The 17,396-nt window shown below is 44.6% G+C and overlaps 1 protein-coding gene across 1 annotated transcript in view; it reads left to right on the top strand.

The window, feature by feature from the left end:
* Positions 1–1,941: 1,941 nt before the first annotated feature.
* Positions 1,942–17,396, top strand: part of PI4K2A (phosphatidylinositol 4-kinase type 2 alpha) — a 37,904-nt gene continuing 22,449 nt past the window's right edge. Inside the window, exons 1-2 of the mRNA XM_012439522.2 lie at positions 1,942–2,448; positions 12,435–12,635. Coding sequence (XP_012294945.1) covers positions 2,014–2,448; positions 12,435–12,635 — 636 coding nt within the window. The 5' untranslated portion in view covers positions 1,942–2,013. The remainder of the gene's footprint in view (positions 2,449–12,434; positions 12,636–17,396) is intronic.

Below are 17,396 nucleotides of genomic sequence, written 5' to 3'. Positions count from 1 at the left end.
CAAAATGTTTTAACAATTGCCCCCCAGGTTTTCCTAGGAACTCCATAAAATAATTTAATTTTTAAAAAATAGATGGAGTCTTACTATATTACCCAGGCTGGCCTTGAACTCCTATAAGGTTGAGAAGAAAAGATAGCTTAGAGCAGTCTGAACCTTGTGTGAGGTATGCACAGTTTATTGGCTCAAAGACATGAGTGTGGGACTTCAGTCATGCCTTCCACACCTATATCCTGAGGCAATGGTTTTTTGCTTTAATTTTTATTTTTTTTATTTTTTGGTGGCACTATGGGTGGTTCACACCTGTAATCCCCCAGCATTTTGGGAGACTGAGGCAGGAGTATTGCCTGAGGCCAGAAGTTCAAGACCAGCCTGGGCAACATAGAGATACAGTATTTCTAAAATAATAATTTAAAAAGAAATCTTCAGGGGTTCCTAGGAAAACCTGGAGGCAATTGTTAAGACATTTTATCCTGGCTAGCTACTTCACTCATTACCTTCAAGTTCCTGTGAACTTGAAGTGTAACATGACCCTGTTACATCTACATAGGAAGTGTGTTAGGGCAACTGAGATACCAATTTGGGATACAAACTACAATGTATAGCCAATCTATAACTTGTTATTTTAATGTATATTCTTGGTTAACACATTAGGAACTGCCTCTTTTCCTTTAAAAATCTACTTCAGTGGCTCACACCTGTAATCCCAGCACTTTGGGAGGCCAAAGCCGGCAGATCACCTGAAGTTAGGAGTTTGAGATCAGCCTGGCCAAAATGGTGAAACACCAGCTCTACTAAAAATACAACAAAATTTGCCGGGTGTGGTTGCCGGCGCCTGTAATCCTAGCTACTCGAGAGGCTGAGGCAGGAGAATTGCTTGAACCCACGGAGTGGAGGTTGCAGAGAACCGAGATCGCGCCACTGCATTCTAGCCTGGGCAACAGAGCCGGACTCCCGTCTCAAATAAATAAATACATAAATAAAAATTAAAAAATAAAAACCTACTTGTAACTGTTGCTACTCTGAGTGCATATTCAAGGCAACTTGAATCTACGACACAGTCTTTCAATCCTTAAGCTTGGCCCAAATATACCCTCTACTTATATTATTTGCCTTAGCTTCTGGCTTTTAGGTCGACAAGGGCTGGGATTTTTAAAAACCTTTCATCAGGCCTGGTGCGGTGGTTCATGCCTGTAATCCCAGCACTTTGGGAGGCCGAGGCGGGGATTACGAGCTCAGGGGTTCCAGACCAGCCTCGCCAGCATGGTGAAACCCCGTCTCTACTAAAAATACAAAAATTAGTCGAGCGTGACGGTGCGCGCCCGTAGTCCCAGCCACTAGGGAGGCTGAGGCAGAAGAATCGCTTGAACCCGGGAGGCGGAGGTTGCAGTGAGCTGAGATCTCGAACTGCAAGTCCAGCCTAGGCGACAGAGCGAGACTCCGTCTCAAAAAAACAAAAAAACCTTTCACCAAGGTAGAGCGCGTAGCTTTGTTCTTTGCTTCACTGCTGTCTCCCTACACTTAGAACATAAAGTACGTGCTCAATTAATGAATGAGTGCCTTACTGAATGAATGAGGATATATAGATGAGATTCCTCCAATCTCACAGCCGGTTCAGAGTAGGCACGCAGAGTGACTGACAGAAAGGTTGCTGCTTTGAAAGCGCCCCAAGTCCGGTAAGCCAACTGGAAGCTAAGGGAGGCGCCGGGATAGCAGGGGCAGAGGGCGTGTCTGACCCGAGGTCGGGTCCTGGAGCATGCGCGGTCTTCACAGAAGGTGACGGGGAGAAAAACGCGGAGGCAGAGATTGCGTAGGGACAGGTTCTGATTGGCTACTGTTTGCGCGCGAGGGGGCGGGCCTATTCTTCGCCAAGTAAACAGGGCAGGGTAGAGGCAGGGCCAAGGAGGTGCCGCCACCTGGTTGGTCGGCTGGGGCCTGGGGGATGTCGCGGATTGGTCGCGGCGGCGAGCGCAGCGGTGTGGAGCGCGCCGGGTCCCGGAGCCGGCTGCCTGAGGGATGGACGAGACGAGCCCACTAGTGTCCCCCGAGCGGGCCCAACCCCCAGACTACACCTTCCCGTCGGGCTCGGGCGCTCACTTTCCGCAGGTGCCCGGGGGCGCCGTCCGAGTGGCAGCGGCGGCCGGCTCCGGCCCCTCTCCGCCGGGCTCGCCGGGCCACGACCGGGAGCGGCAGCCACTGCTGGATCGGGCCCGGGGCGCGGCGGCCCAGGGCCAGACCCAAACCGTGGCGGCGCGGGCCCAAGCTCTGGCTGCCCAGGCCGCGGCGGCAGCGCATGCCGCTCAGGCCCACCGCGAGCGGAACGAGTTCCCGGAGGACCCCGAGTTCGAGGCTGTGGTGCGGCAGGCCGAGGTGGCCATCGAGCGCTGCATCTTTCCCGAGCGCATCTACCAGGGCTCCAGCGGAAGCTACTTCGTCAAGGACCCTCAGGGGGTGAGTGCGGGGGTGGGAACCGCAGCCGCAGGCTCGAGGCTGGCGGCGCTCCTAGGGAGTTTGGGGCTTCGCACAGCCCGAGGGAGAAGGGAGAAACTTCGCAGTGCCAGACCGAGGCAGGATTTAGAGATGCCACCGAGGACTGGAGCTGGGAAAGCTCTGCGGATTGGAGAAATAAATCAGAACCTACTTGGTGGGGGAGGAGTGAGCGGAAAATGAAAAGAGGAAATTGACCAGATATAGGCCGGGAGTCCAACGGTGTTGTGGGGCAATCCGCGGCTGGACAGAGACTGCTTTCTAGTAGGGTATTTAGCTTCACATTGCTGGGACTGCTATTCGGCCACTTACTTTCAGATTTGGGGCTTTAGGCCTGTTCTCTCTTTTTGGACCGACGGAACCAGTGTGTCATGGAGGAAGATGGGTGACCCGTCAGGGAATCTGAGAATTCAGTTCCAGCCTTCTGTGTTGTGGGAGATGTCCCCTGCCACCGTCCCAGACGTTGAAGAAAGAGTGGGCGGCCTCACCAGTTTCATCTGCCCTAGTTATTGCTCACTTCTGGGAAAGGGTTCAAATCCTTTTTGACGACTCCAAAGTTTAGATAGAACTTAGAGTTTTAGAAACATCAGCTACTTTCTTTTTCATTCCTCTCCCAGGACTATCAACAGTCTGCTTTTCAACTAAGAGTGTTTGCCGACCTTTATTTTGTCCGCTACCTGCGAGGGGATGGTGATAGGATGGGGCATGGAGTGACCAGGGCAGCTGAGAAATGACCTTTATCCTTTTTTTTTTTTTTTGAGACGGAGTTTTGGTTTTGCTGTCCAGGCTGGAGCGCAATGGCGTGATCTCGGCTCACTGCAACCTCTGACTCCCGAGTAGCTGGGATTACAGCCATGTGCCACCATGCCTGGCTAATTTTGTGTTTTTAGTAGAGACGGGGTTTCTCCATGTTGGTCAGGCTGGTCTCGAACTCCCGAACTCAGGTTAATTCGCCAGCCTCGGCCTCCTGAAGTGAGCCACCGCGCCCGGCTGACCTTTATCCTTTTGAGAACTGCAGAATTTAAGAAATATCAAGTCTTCCCTGAGTTCAGGGACGTTTCAGGGAAGTTTTCAGGTGTGCTAGAATGGGTAATTGGAAAGATGTATTGTTATTTAAGTTATGGGTGTCAAAGTTTCCTCAGATTTTCCTTGCATCTCTCCTGTGTAAACTCTTTAGATGTCCAGGGTGCTGTTTTGATAGGAGTCTTGAGTGGCCAGGATGGGCTGTTACCTACTGTAGCTCTTGGTTAGGTTCATTGATCTAGTTATTCACTCAGAATTTGAGTTGTCCCTGAATTAAGAATTAGAGAACATTTCTGCCATTAACTCAGTTTACATAGCTTTAGATGGGAATGCTTTGAGAGTAATAGGTCTTTGTAAGTTTCTTTTTCTTTCTTTTTTTTTTTTGTTTTTTGAGAGGGAGTTTCTCTCTTGTTACCCAGGCTGGAGTGCAATGGCGCGATCTCGGCTCACCGCAACCTCCGCCTCCTGGGTTCAGGCAATTCTCCTGCCTCAGCCTCCCGAGTAGCTGGGATTACAGGCACGCGCCACGATGCCCAGCTAATTTTTTGTATTTTTAGTAGAGACGGGGTTTCACCATGTTGACCAGGATGGTCTCGATCTCTTGACCTCGTGATCCACCCGCCTCAGCCTCCCAAAGTGCTGGGATTACAGGCATGATCTGCCATGCCTGTCCTTTTTTTGCAGGCAGAGGGTATTTTTAGTTTGTTGGCAAATGTAAGAAGGGGCTAAGATTATCTTTGATAGGTACAGGAGAAGGAGGAATATTTTTGTTTTTCTTTCATGGCACTGTTATAGCTGAATTGGAAGTGTGTTAGGTCAGCTGAGAAGTGATCTGGTGCTTTGACAGGTGGAAGTAATATGATCTCTTAATTCTGCATGGCAGGTAAAGTGCTACCATCTCAGTACATAGGCCACAGAGAAGGACAGACCATAGGTATGTTACTTGGTGATTTGGGGATTCCAGTCTCTAAAATTTCCCAGCCACTATCTTTTCTCATAGGTCATGTCAAAACACAGATGCCCTGACAAAACTTTTTGATGTACCCATACTGCTTCCAGTGAAGAAAATGTGATTTAGAACAAAGGGCACTTTCTAAATGCTTGTGGTGGGTTAGACTGGCCTACAGACTTACTCTAGTTGGAATTGTCATCTTTGGCTCTGCTCCTAATGTATTTATTTTATTAAACAAATACATAGCATTTACTATATCCCAGCCACTGTTTTAAGTGCTTTGCAAATAATAACTCAATCTTTATAACCACCCTTGGAGGTAGGTACTGTTATCCTCACAGGTGAAACACAGGCCCATGGTATAACTTAATTTTTCCAAGGTCTCACACCTAGTAAGTGGTAGAGGTAGGATTGGGCCGAGGCAGGTTGGCTGTGGAGTTCATGTTCCTCACCACTATCCTTTGCTCCCTCAGAGTCAGACATCAGAATTCTCAGATTCTGGCCAGGTGCAGTGGCTCACGCCTGTGGGAGGCTGAGGCAGGAGGATCACTGGAGGTCAGGAGTTCGAGACCAGCCTGGTCAACATGGTGAAACCCCATCTCTACTAAAAATACAAAAATTAGCCAAGCTTTGTGGTGGGCACCTGTAATCCCAGCTACATGGGAGGCTGAAGCAGGAAAATCACTTGAGTCTGGGAGGTGGAGATTGCAGTGAGCCGAGATTACACCACTGTACTCCAGCCTGGGCGACAGAGTGAGACTCCGTCTCAAAAAATAAAAAGAATTTCTAAATTCTCTTCTCAGCTACTGTATTGGTTAGCATTGAATTTGGCTATATGTGACAGATATTTTACAGTAATGATGAATTGAGAAAAGGTTCGTTTATGCCTCATGTAAAAGAAGTCTATAGGCTGGCACTCAGGCGTGCTCAGGGCTGGCATGACATTTCATTTTATTGGGGACATAGGCTTCTTCCTGCCAGTTGGTCAGCCATTGTTAGAATATGGTTTCTACTTCATGGTCCAAGAGGGCCACTCAGGCTGCAAACATCTTGTCTGCTTTTCAGCCAGTTGAAAGAAGGAAAGGGTGAGGGCAAATATGCCCCCATCCTTTAAGGCACTTCGTAGAAGTTGTAGGAGACTCTTCTGTTTACATCCTGTTGTCTAAAACTTAGCTGTAGTAGTGGCTGGAAACGATAGTCTTTTTTTTTTTTTTTTTTTTTTTTTTTCCCCAAGTAAAAATCAGGGGTCTTGTGTCCAGAAACAAGGGGGAACAGAGATTGGGAGAACCAGCTCTTTCTGCAACAGCCACCTTTGCATCTTAGACAGTCTAAAAGATTCTTGAACATAACCGCCCTGCTCCCATTTCTCAATTTTGGATGGTTTCTGTCTCAGTGGGGACCAGGAACACATGGAAAATGCTAGAAGTCATGGAGAGAGTACACACATTACCCCTCCTCACTTACCTCCTTGTGCTTCAGGTCTTATGCTCGCTCAACTGCAAAAGGATTTTTTTGAGCTTTTTCTCTTTTGCATGGAGTAATACTAGATGTTCATATTGCCAAGAGTCATAGGAGATCATGTGACTCACTAGGTTAAGAGGATTAAATGGCCGGACGCAGTGGCTCACGCCTGTAATCCCGGCACTTTGGGAGGCCGAGGCAGGTGGATCACGAGGTCAAGAGATCGAGACCATCCTGGGCAACATGGTGAAACCCCGTCTCTACTAAAAATACAAAAAATTAGCTGGGCATGGTGGCGCGTGCCTGTAATCCCAGCTACTCAGGAGGCTGAGCAGGAGAATTGCCTGAACCTAGGAGGCGGAGGTTGCGGTGAGCCGAGATCATGCCATTGCACTCCAGCCTGGGTAACAAGAGCAAAACTCAGTCTCAAAAAAAAAAAGAGGATTAAATGACGTAGCACACATGAAGGCCCCTGGTGTAGTTCCTGGCACTTAGTGGGGACAGCTCAATCAGAGTTTTTTGGGTTTTGGTTTTAAATTGCATACGTGCTAATTGCTGGATTAGGGTTTCTTGGGTACACAGTATCATAAGGCTATAGGAGTTGGTAGATGATATTTAAAATCTCAAGACGTACATGTATGACATACAAACTTGACTGCCTCTTAACATTTTAGTAAAATAATTTTATTATAATTTATTATATGTATATTTTTGAGACAGTGTTTCACCCTGTCGCCCAGACTGGAGTGTAGTGGTGCAACCTCAGCTCACTGCAGGCTCTGCCTCCCATTGTTGGGATTACAGGTGTGAGCCACCGTGCCTGGATGGTTTTATGTATTTGGACAAGCTCTTCCCTTCCTTTTATAAGAATGAATATGTAAATAAGGCTTCTCTACCTAAATAGCTAAATCAAGGACTGCTATTTTCCTCCAAAGTATACCATAGAATACAGCATTTCTTGGAGTGTGACCCAGGGACCTTGACCTCTAGGAGTTCCTTTTTGGGGTCCACAGGTCAAAATTATTTTCATGATAATTCTAAGCCTTTATTTGCCTTTTTCATTCTCATTTAGTTATGAGTGGAGAGTGGAGATGTCCAGAGACTACATGATGTGTGATATTGAAACAGATTGAATACTAAGATATGAGAATACAGTTGTCTTCAATTAAGCCCAATTAAGCCAGACATTAGAGAGATTTGCAAAAATGTAAAACAATGCCAGTCTTCTCACTCAATATCTTTTTAAAATATAGTTTTTTAAATAAAAATATGTCATTTATGTTAATATGCAGTGGGTTTATTTGTATTAAGCATTATTATTTAATGAATTAGTATTAATAAAATAATTATAATTTTATAATGCAAATAGAATAAATTGATAAATTAGTATTTATTATTAAGTATAGTTAAAACAAATACTTATTAAGTGCAGTTTGCAAATATAGTCTTTACCCACTTTAACACATGCATTTTGGAGTCCTTAATAATTTTTTTTTTTTTTTTTTGAGATGGAGTCTCACTGTCACCCAGGCTGGAGTACATAGTGGCATGATCTTGGCTCACTGCAACCTCTGCCTCCTGGCTCAAGCAATTCTCCTGCCTCAGCCTCCCAAGTAGCTGGGATTACAGGTGCCCACCACCATACCCAGCTGATTTTTGTATTTTTAATAGAGATGGGGCTTCACCGTGTTGGCCCGGCTGGTCTCAAACTCCTGACCTTAGGTGATCCACCTTGGCCTCCCAAAGTACTGGGATTACAGGCGTGAGCCACCACACCCAGCTTAATTTTTAAGAGTTTAAAGGGGTTTGAGACCAAAAAGTTTGAGAACTATTCACTTTATATTTACCAAACTTTAACAGAAGACTTTTATAAAGGGTCATTTCTGTATATTTCACTGTGCAATATAAATGATGTGCTTGGACTATCTTACATTTTAGATTCCTGGAGAAAGGGACTCTTTTAGCATAGCATGACACCCTCCTCCTTGTCACTGCTGATTAGATATAGGAAACCCCCTGGGTTCCAGGTTTGAGTGATTTTTTTTTTTTTTTTTTTTTTTTGAGATGGAGTTTCGCTCTTGTTGCCCATGCTGGAGTGCAGTGTCACGATCTGGGCTCACTGCAACCTCAGATGATTCTCCTGCCTCAGCCTCCCGAGTAGCTGGGAATTTTTTTTTTTTTTTTTTTTTTTTAGTTGAGACAGGGTTTCACCATGTTGGCCAGGATGGTCTTAATCTCTTGACTTTGATCTGCCCCCCTTGGCCTCCCAAAGTGCTGGGATTATTACAGACCTGAGTCACCTTGACCCACCCGATTCCAGTAATTTTTGTTGTTATTGTTGTTTGTTTGTTTTGAGAGGGTGTCTAGCTCTATTGCTCAGGCTGGAGTGCAGTGGTGTGATCTCAGCTCACTGCAGCCTCCACCTCCGGGATTCAAGTCAGTCCCCTGCCTCAGTCTCCTGAGTAGCTGGTACTACAGGCATGTGCTACCACGCCTGGCTAATTTTTGTATTTTTAGTAGAGATAGGATTTCACCATATTGTCCAGGCTGGTCTTGAACTCCTGACCTCAAATAATCCACCTGCCTTGGCCTCCCAAGTGCTGGGATTACAGGTGTGAGCCACCTCACCGGGCCCAAGTTGTAGTAATTGGTTGTGGGTTCTGATACCAGCTGGTGCGTGGCCTCTTGCTTTCTTGTGTGATTTGGTTTTTATTCCCAACTTCAAGCACTACTGCTACTTAAGCTATCTGTACCTCACCCCTTCTTTGTTAAAAGGGGAGGTTAGTAAATGAGTGTTAAGAAAAGTTGTTTTTATAATGTTGGCATCAAACTGAAGCTCTCTCCTAGATACAATAAAGGAATTGAAAATCTATTAAAGAAGAGAAGAAAACAACAAAGTGGATGGTGAGAAAAATTAGGCAGTAGTCATTTTCTTTTCCAGCTAAATACTTTCTAATTTGAGTGGTTTTAGGGTTTGTTCTCTTTGAATGAGGAGAGTATTCTTGATTATTCAGTGACATAGTTGATTTTATGAAGTGAATATTGGAAATTAGCCAGAGGCTATTTTACCTCTGTGTCTAGGAAACCTACTGAATGCCTGCAGAATGCTTGCACATTGTTCTGCACAGGCTAGGTCCTGAGCAAATGCTAACAGAATTGAATGGAACTGAGGCCTACACTTAGTCCTGAAAGGCACTTATCTCCCCTTCTGTCTCAATGCCCTTTTGTTCTTCCGTTCTTCATACTCTAACATTCTCTCATTTATCTAGTCCAGGCAGTATTCTTTAGTGAAACCCCTGTACTATTGACATAACCATAATTATTCTTGCTTTTGGAGTCATTGAAATGCTTTTGATTCTCCTTATGGTAGAAGGAAATGGAGATGTTTGAGAGGTCAGTCTTTAAATGACACTTGACTGCAATCTTTGCCTTCAAGTTCTGCTTTCTTTTTTGTTGTTTTTAAGGTTTTCTTTTTTAGAGACGGGGTCTTGCTCTGTCACCCAGGCTAGAGTTCGGTGGCATGCTTCTAGCTCATTGCAGCCTTGATCTCCTAGGCTCAAGGAATTCTCTCCACTGAGTAGCTGGGACTACAGGTGCATACCACGACACTTGGCTAATTATTATTGTTATTATTTTGAGATGGAGTTTCGCTCTTGTTGTCCAGACTAGAGTGCAATGGTGTGATCTTGTCTCACCAAGGTTCAACTCCCAGGTTCTACTGATTCTCCTGCCTCAGCCTCCTGAGTAGCTGGGATTACAGGCATATGCCACTATGGCCGGCTGATTTAGTATTTTTAGTAGAGGTGGGGTTTCTTCATGTTGGTCAGGCAGGTTTCGAACTCTTGACCTCAGGTAATCCACCTGCCTTGGCCTCTCAAAGTGCTGGGGATACAGGCATGAGCCACACGCCCGGCCTGGCTAATTTTTAAAAATTAGAATCTTGTAGTGTTGCCCAAGCTGGTCTCAAAGTCCAGGTGTCAGGCAATCCTGCCTCATCCTCCAAAAGTGCTGGGCTTACAGGTGTGAGCCACCATGCTCAACCTTTCCTTTCTTTAGTAGTATTTACCGATTGCCCTGGTATTTTTCAGCCCCCAGCAGTAGTAGGAGTGTCTTGGCCTCCCTTTCACTCGAGATCAGCTTACTGAACTCCATGCTATGCCTCAGTTGAACTGACTGTTGAGTTCTGAGACATGCTTCAAGTTGCCTTTTGGTTTTCCTGTCCAAGTTCCGGAGGGTTACAGTGGACTCATCAGTCATTCTCTGAGTTGTGAGCCTGTTGCTATTGCTGCTTTGTTATTCAGAGGCTGGGGTTCCAGGAGAGTAGAGACAGAGAAGACTGCTGAGGCCTCTTGTTAGCTGCTTTGGATAAGAAAGTAATTCTGTTCCTCAGAAAATTGAAGTATATATTAAAAAAAAAGAATAATTCTGAAGACTTACAATGTGAATATATGCATTTTGCTTTTGCCAGTAAATAAGTAAGTTTGTCTTTAAGAATAAATTGATTCTTTTTGGAGGGAGAAGGAGGAGTTCTATATTTTTCATGTCCTCCCAAATCCTTGCAAGGCATTTTTAAAAAATTTTTTTTCTTTTTTTTTTTGCAAGGCATTTTTAAAGGAACTGGCTTCAAGATTTACCAATTACTGTTAGAGACATGGACCTAGCCAGTTCCTAATATGAGTACTGAGTTGGTGAAGCCAGATGGGTGTATGTTGTCTGCTGCGACCTGCCATTCAGGAAGTGACACCCACAGAAAAATGTCTTATGACCCAGACTATCTTGAGTAGGCTGTGGGGTGAGGGGATATGGAGAGTCATATGATATGAGGATGAATCACTTGGATAGCGTATTTGCTTTTTTCTCTCGAATTACCAGTTTGGGAACTGGAGGGAATGAGATAAATGTTAAACAGCCTCAGAGGGCTGACTGGTCTGTTGAATAAAACATTCAGGAGGGAAGGCCATAGTTTCTAGGCAGCCCATATTTCCAAGGACCTTAGAGGATTAAGTTACTGTCTGCTACAGAAGATGGATTTAATCTGTGTGGCATCTCAGTCCTGGTTTCTTGCCTATCAGAATTACTTAGGAGAGCTTCATTCTAACCAAGTAGCAGAGTCTTTTACTTGCTGTGATTTTTCTCTTTGGATAATAAGGCTGTGAGAGGAAATCAATCATTGATGAAGGAATTTCCTTAACCTCATTCCATAATACCTTCTTCTTTTTTTTTTTGAGACAGGGTCTCACTCTTGTCACCCAGGCTGGAGTGCAGTGGCACAGTCTCGGCTTACTACAATGTCTGCCTCCCTGGTTCAAGTGTAGCCTCAGCCTTCTGAGTAGCTGGGATTACAGGTGTGTGCCACCACATCTGGCTAATTTTTATATTTTTTAGTAGAGATGGGGTTTCACCATGTTGGTTAGGCTGGTCTTGAACTTCTGACCTCAGGTGATCCACCCACCTTGGCCTCCCAAAGTGCTGGGATTACAGGCGTGAGCCACCGTGCCTGGCCCATAATACCTTCTTTACTTCCTTCCAGTTGGTAAAGTTTTCAGTCTTTCTGTAGTTGATGTAGAACAACAGTTTGCATATATGTAACTTTGGAAATTAGAGTTTATGGTGTTAAGTTTCTGGCATACCACATACAGAAAGGACCTGTAGGATAAATAGGGCAGGGGTGCCTGCCTAAAAGATGACACGATCTGTGTTAAGTTAATTCCTCATTTTTTGGGCAAAAGATTACTTTAGAGCCCTTAATATGTGCATTATAATGTTATATCCTTTTGGCGGGCAGGAAGCAGTACTGTATTGGCATTAGATGCTGCTAGTGACTCAAGATCTACCACTGAATTGGCTTCTGTACCTTTTTTTTTTTTTTTTTGAGATAGGGTCTTGCTTGGTTACCCAGGCTGAGGAGTACAGTGGGGGCAATCTCCGTTCACCTCCACCCCATAGGTTCAAGTGATCCTCGTGCCTCAGCCTCCCAAGTAGCTGGAATTACAGGCATGCACCACCACACCCAGCTAATTTTTGTATTTTTGGTAGAGACAGGGTTTTGCCATGTTGGCCAGGCTGGTCTCAAACTCCTGGCCTCAAGTAATCCGCCACCTCTGCCTCCCAAAGTGCTGGGATTACAGGCGTGAGCCCCTGTACCTGGCCTCCTTCTGTGTTTTGCTCCTAGAAACGTAGCAATTCATTTACCTTGTTTGTTTGAAGCACGAAGTTAGAGGTGGGTATGTATATGAGGGAAAGGAGATGGAGAAGAGGGATAAAAGAGCAAGGAAGAATGAGAAGACTTAGTATGTTCTTTGTCCACAACCCTTTCTAGCAGTGAGTCTCTTAGCTGTACACATGAGCTGGTGTCTTCCTTCCCCTTACCAGCTGAGAGAAACCTCAGTCCTACTGTAAGTAGGAATTGTCTGCCTATGACCTCTGATTTTTTTCTAGATTCCCTCCTGACTTGATCTGTGGGCTATTTCAGTCAACTCACATTTAACGTCCTCTTTTTCTTTCGTTTTTGTAGAGGATCATTGCTGTCTTCAAACCCAAGAATGAAGAGCCCTATGGGCATCTTAATCCTAAGTGGACCAAGTGGCTACAGAAGCTGTGCTGTCCCTGCTGCTTTGGCCGTGACTGCCTTGTCCTCAACCAGGGCTATCTCTCAGAGGCAGGGGCTAGCCTGGTGGACCAAAAACTGGAACTCAACATTGTGCCCCGTACAAAGGTCAGTGACCCATCTCTCGGAAGCGTTACTCCCTGCCACAGTTTTCTGGGGGCCTAAGCTCAGCTATATGTTAGTGAGACCTTGGGTCCAGTGGGCCCATTTATACCCTAAGTCTGGGTTCTTGATCTTTTTTCGGGAGGTTGGCAGGATTAGGCTCATGATTTGATCATCTGATGAAAGCTATCTTTTGAAGGATACACATACAATTTTTGCATGCAATTTTAAGAAATTCACAAACTTCTACTCTATGTTTATGGCTCCCTAGGTCTTTGGATTCCAGCTAACTCCAAGCAAGTTAGAAACCTAGTAACTTTGTGGCTTACTCTCAGACTTCTGAGCTATTCCAGCATTTCCGTAAGGTCTAAGACTGGCTGATGACAACTAAGCACTTCTGCAGGGTCTGACAAGGAGGACTTTAGGATGGGCTGAGGGTTAGAGCAATGGTCTGGCCTGAACCCTACAGGGAACTGGTGTGGAATTTTTCTCATTTACCTTTATACTATGGAATTTTGGGACTTGTCTGAATATATCAAAATAGGGGTGCCAGGCAAACTCACACTCAGAATGGATTCATACACACTTTGTATGTATGTGTTTTGGACATAGTTGAGGTCCCCCTCACCTCCACCAATATGCTTGAATACAGAATTGATTGCATACAATTTCAGGGAGTTTACTGACACCAGGCTAAGAGCCCCTGCACTACAAGGTGTTCATGAAACTCACCAAGGGTTATGAGGGGAAGGAATCCACTGGTCAGCTTATGAACATGTCAGGACACATCATTCACTGAGTACGTGGCTATCTGGAGTTTAGTAACAACTTAGGTAGAACTCTCATCTGATGCCCTAAGGCTGCTGAGTCATCTAAATAGTCCTGGCTCTTTGCTAAGTCTTAACTAGTCTATGCTAGTTTATTTAGTTATTTGCTAAGTAACTAAAACTAAATTTATTTAGTTATTTATTAAATAACTCTGAGAATCTGATGAAACCTATAGACCCCATTTCCAGAAAAAGTACATATATTTGCAATTATTGTTTTGTGTATAATTTTAGGGGGATGGTTCGTAGACCAGTTGCAGTCTATCCGTTGACCCCCTAGGGACCGTGCCTCTAGATTAAAATCTCCCTGCTTGAAGTTTTTTTTTCTTTCCTTTCCTTTTCTTTCTTACTTTTGGAGACAGGGCCTTGCTCTGTTTGTTGCCTAGGCTGGAGTGCAGTGGCACGATCACAGCTCACTGCAGCCTTGACCTCCCAGGCTCAAGCAGTCCTCCCTCCTCAGCCTCTTGGGTTGGGACTATGGGCGTGTGCCACCATGCCTGGCTAATTTTTTATTTTTTGTAGAGACAAAGTCTCCCTGTTTTGCCCAGGCTGGTCCTGAACTCCTGGACTCAAGTGATCCTCCTACCTTGGCCTCCCAAAGTGCTGGGATTACAAGTGTGAGCCACTGTGCCCAGCTTTGAAGTTTTCTTCACAGGTTTAGATAGCAGACTGTATGAGCAAAGAGATTGATCAGTAGATAGAAACTTTCCTTCCATTTGAGAGGAAAATGTGACTATTGTGGATATTTAACCATGTTGGCTCCTTTGCTACTAAACTCCAAAGAGTTAGCCAACTAGTTTATAAGTTACAGAAGTCAGAGACCACGTCTCAAGATTTCCCTCTCTCATTCTCAGCACCTAGCAAAGTGCTATATTTATAGTAAGCATTCATGAAGTACCAGCTGAGTCAGTAAATGAACATCAGATCATGAGAAACAATACCAAAGTTCCAAAGTTCTCTCAACTTCTCGTCCAAGGAGAAAATGTTTGACCAGGCGTGTAGTTCCTATTTCACATCCAATCACTGCCTGGCCTTGTGCAGTTCATTCCTTCTCCTTATGCCTTAGTTTTCACTCTCTGTGCAGATAGTTTTACAGCATGCTTTGAACATCTTGTATGATAATTAATGCTCTTAAGTCTCCTAACCTGAAATGCTTCTACTAGGCTCCTCTTAGACTCTAGAAACTTTTAAATTCTCCTTGCTCATCACTCTGTAATTTTCTTCCTTTACTAGCAGACTGCCCCTGGCCCTATGCCTGCCTGCTCTGTTGGTGCTTCTGGAGTACGGTGCCCAAAAGTCAGAGGGCTTCAGTTTGAATTCTTGCTCTGCAGTTTTTGATTTGTGTAACACTTGGGCAAGTCATGTAAGCTCCCTAGGCTCAGTTTCCTTACTGTAAAAATAGGGATATAAATAGTTCCTACTTTGTAGAGTGGCCATCAATATTATACAAGACAGTCTATTGAAGCACATAGCCCAGTGAGTGCCTGGCACAATGTAAACCCTCCATATGTTAGCCTGTGATATTTTTATGAGCTATTCTAATCGTTAATGTCACCCCACAATCCCTTTCTTCCCCATTGCTGGTCTTCCTCTTTCCCTGTTAGAGAACCTTCACGAGGCCTGAGGATCTTTTGCATCAGAAAGTCAGCAACAACAAAAATACTTGTCTTGGCTGGGCACGGTGGCTTATGCCTGTAATCCCAGCACTTTGGGAGGCCAGAGCGGGTGTATCACTTGAGGTGAGGAGTTCCAGACCAGCCTGGCCAACATGGTGAAATTCCGTCTCTACTAAAAATACAAAAATTAGCTGGGTGTGGTGGTGTGTGCCTGTATTCCCAGCTACTCGGGAGGCTGAGGCAGGAGAATTGCTTGAACCGGGAGGCGGAGGTTGCAGTGAGCTGAGATTATGCCACTGCACTCTAGCCTGGGCATCAGAGCAAAACTCTGTCTCAAAAAAAAACACTTGTCTTCCATGAGACAGATGATATAGCACTTTGCAAGCTTAACATACAGCTACTCCCCTCTCTGTCTCCCCAACTCTTGTGACAGGACTCTATCCAGTTGATCAGAGCATCTGTCATTATAGAAACAGGGCTCACATTGCTTTGGAACTGCAAATGGTAAGGCTCTAATTCTCACTCACTGGCTGTCTCTGCTCTCTGCTCCTGTGAGGTTTCAGGTTATGATGGTTTCATTATTCATGGGGAAAAAATGGTTTATTGGGAAGAATGATAGAAAATAAATATGATGTTGGGGGGCAAAAGGAGATTTATGGCTTGAGAGAGTTGAGAGTTTCACTGGAAACTGGCAAGGTGGCCTTAGGAAAGCTCGTTTTCCTTCATTCCTATGCCTGAGTTTTCTTATTTGTAAGTCAGACACTGCCTGCTACAGTACCATGCGCATCCATTTTAGCTACTGTATTAACCCTAAATAGTGGGATGGAGGGATAGATAAGAGGGAGTTATTTTGCCTCTCAGGTTCATGGGAAAAATAGTTATTTGTAATAAATTTTACAAGCCTTAGGAAAACAGCTTTCTTGTAAGTTTGATTTTAGGTATTTATATACTAAAACTCACTTGTTGCTATCTCTGAAAGAAGTTGTAACTCATTCATTCATTCACTTAATACTTTTTTTTTTTTTTGAAACAGTCTCACTCTGTTGCCCAGGCTGGACAGGCTGGAGTGCAGTGGTACGATATCTGCTCACTGCAGCCTCTTGCTTCCTGGTTCAAGCGATTCTCCTGCTTCAGCCTCCTGAATAGCTGGGACTACAGGCACATGCCACCATGCCCAGCTAATTTTTTGTATTTTTAGTAGAGACAGAGTTTGATCGTGTTAGCCAGGATGGTCTCGATCTCCTGACCTTGTGATCTTCCCGCCTCGGCCTCCCAAAGTGCTGGGCTTACAGGTGTGAGCCACCGCACCCTGCCACTTAATAAATATTTAATGAACATGTGCCAGGTACTATGTTAGGTGCTGTGGATGCTAATGTAAATAAGATGTTCTCTGCTTCCTCAAATCTTATTAGTTTTAAGGGAGAAGTTGGATATACAAATGGATAATTACAAGACAATGTGATGAGTGTGACAATAGATGCACATGTGGATTATAATGATGTCACCGTAGTTTGACTTAAATCAAGTATAATATTGATGGCCCATTAAAATTTTTTTTAGAATAGGCAATGCATACATCTAGTAGAAAAATCAGAAGGCACATAGGGTAAACAGAGAAAATTGTATTCAGACTCCCTGCCATGCCTATCTCCTGGCCCTTCAGTTTCCTTCCTCAAAGGCAGCCAAGATTACAGTATTTCTTCTGTAATGTTCCAGAGATAGTCTAGACATACATATAGCAGTTCATTAAAATGAAAACCAATTTTAATGTTTATGTTTTGAATATGAATAATTTCACAAAGTAAAAAAAATTCAAAAGGGCCCGGGCGCAGTGGCTCACGCCTGTAATCCCAGCACTTTGGGAGGCGAGGTGGGATGATCACCTGAGGTCAGGAGTTCAAGACCAGAGTGGCCAACATGGTGAAACCCTGTGTCTACTAAAAATACAAAAATTAGCCAGGAGTGGTGACACACACCTGTAATCCCAGCTGCTTGGGAGGCTGAGGCAGGAGAATTGCTTGAACCCAGGAGGCAGAGGTTGCAGTGAGCCGAGATTATGCCACTGCGTTCCAGCCTGGGCAACAGAGTGAGACTCTGTCTCAAAAAAAAGAAAAATTCAAAAGGAAATAAAGGAGTTTGGAGTAAATTATAACTTGTTTGTATCTGGAAAGAAAATGGGCATTTGGCCTAATCTAACCCAGGAGGTGACAGTGTTAGTCCTTGTACTTCATACCAGCTGCTGTAACAATCCCTAAAACTCAGTGGTTTAATACAATAGGAGTGTATTTCTTTTTTTTTTTGAGATGGAATCTCACTCTGTCACC

Source organism: Aotus nancymaae, unplaced genomic scaffold (genome assembly GCF_030222135.1).
Source record: "Aotus nancymaae isolate 86718 unplaced genomic scaffold, 86718_ANA_hifiasm-v0.15.2.pri h1tg000010l, whole genome shotgun sequence".
Classification (NCBI taxonomy): domain Eukaryota; kingdom Metazoa; phylum Chordata; class Mammalia; order Primates; family Aotidae; genus Aotus; species Aotus nancymaae.
This window is presented reverse-complemented; position numbering and strand designations above follow the sequence as displayed.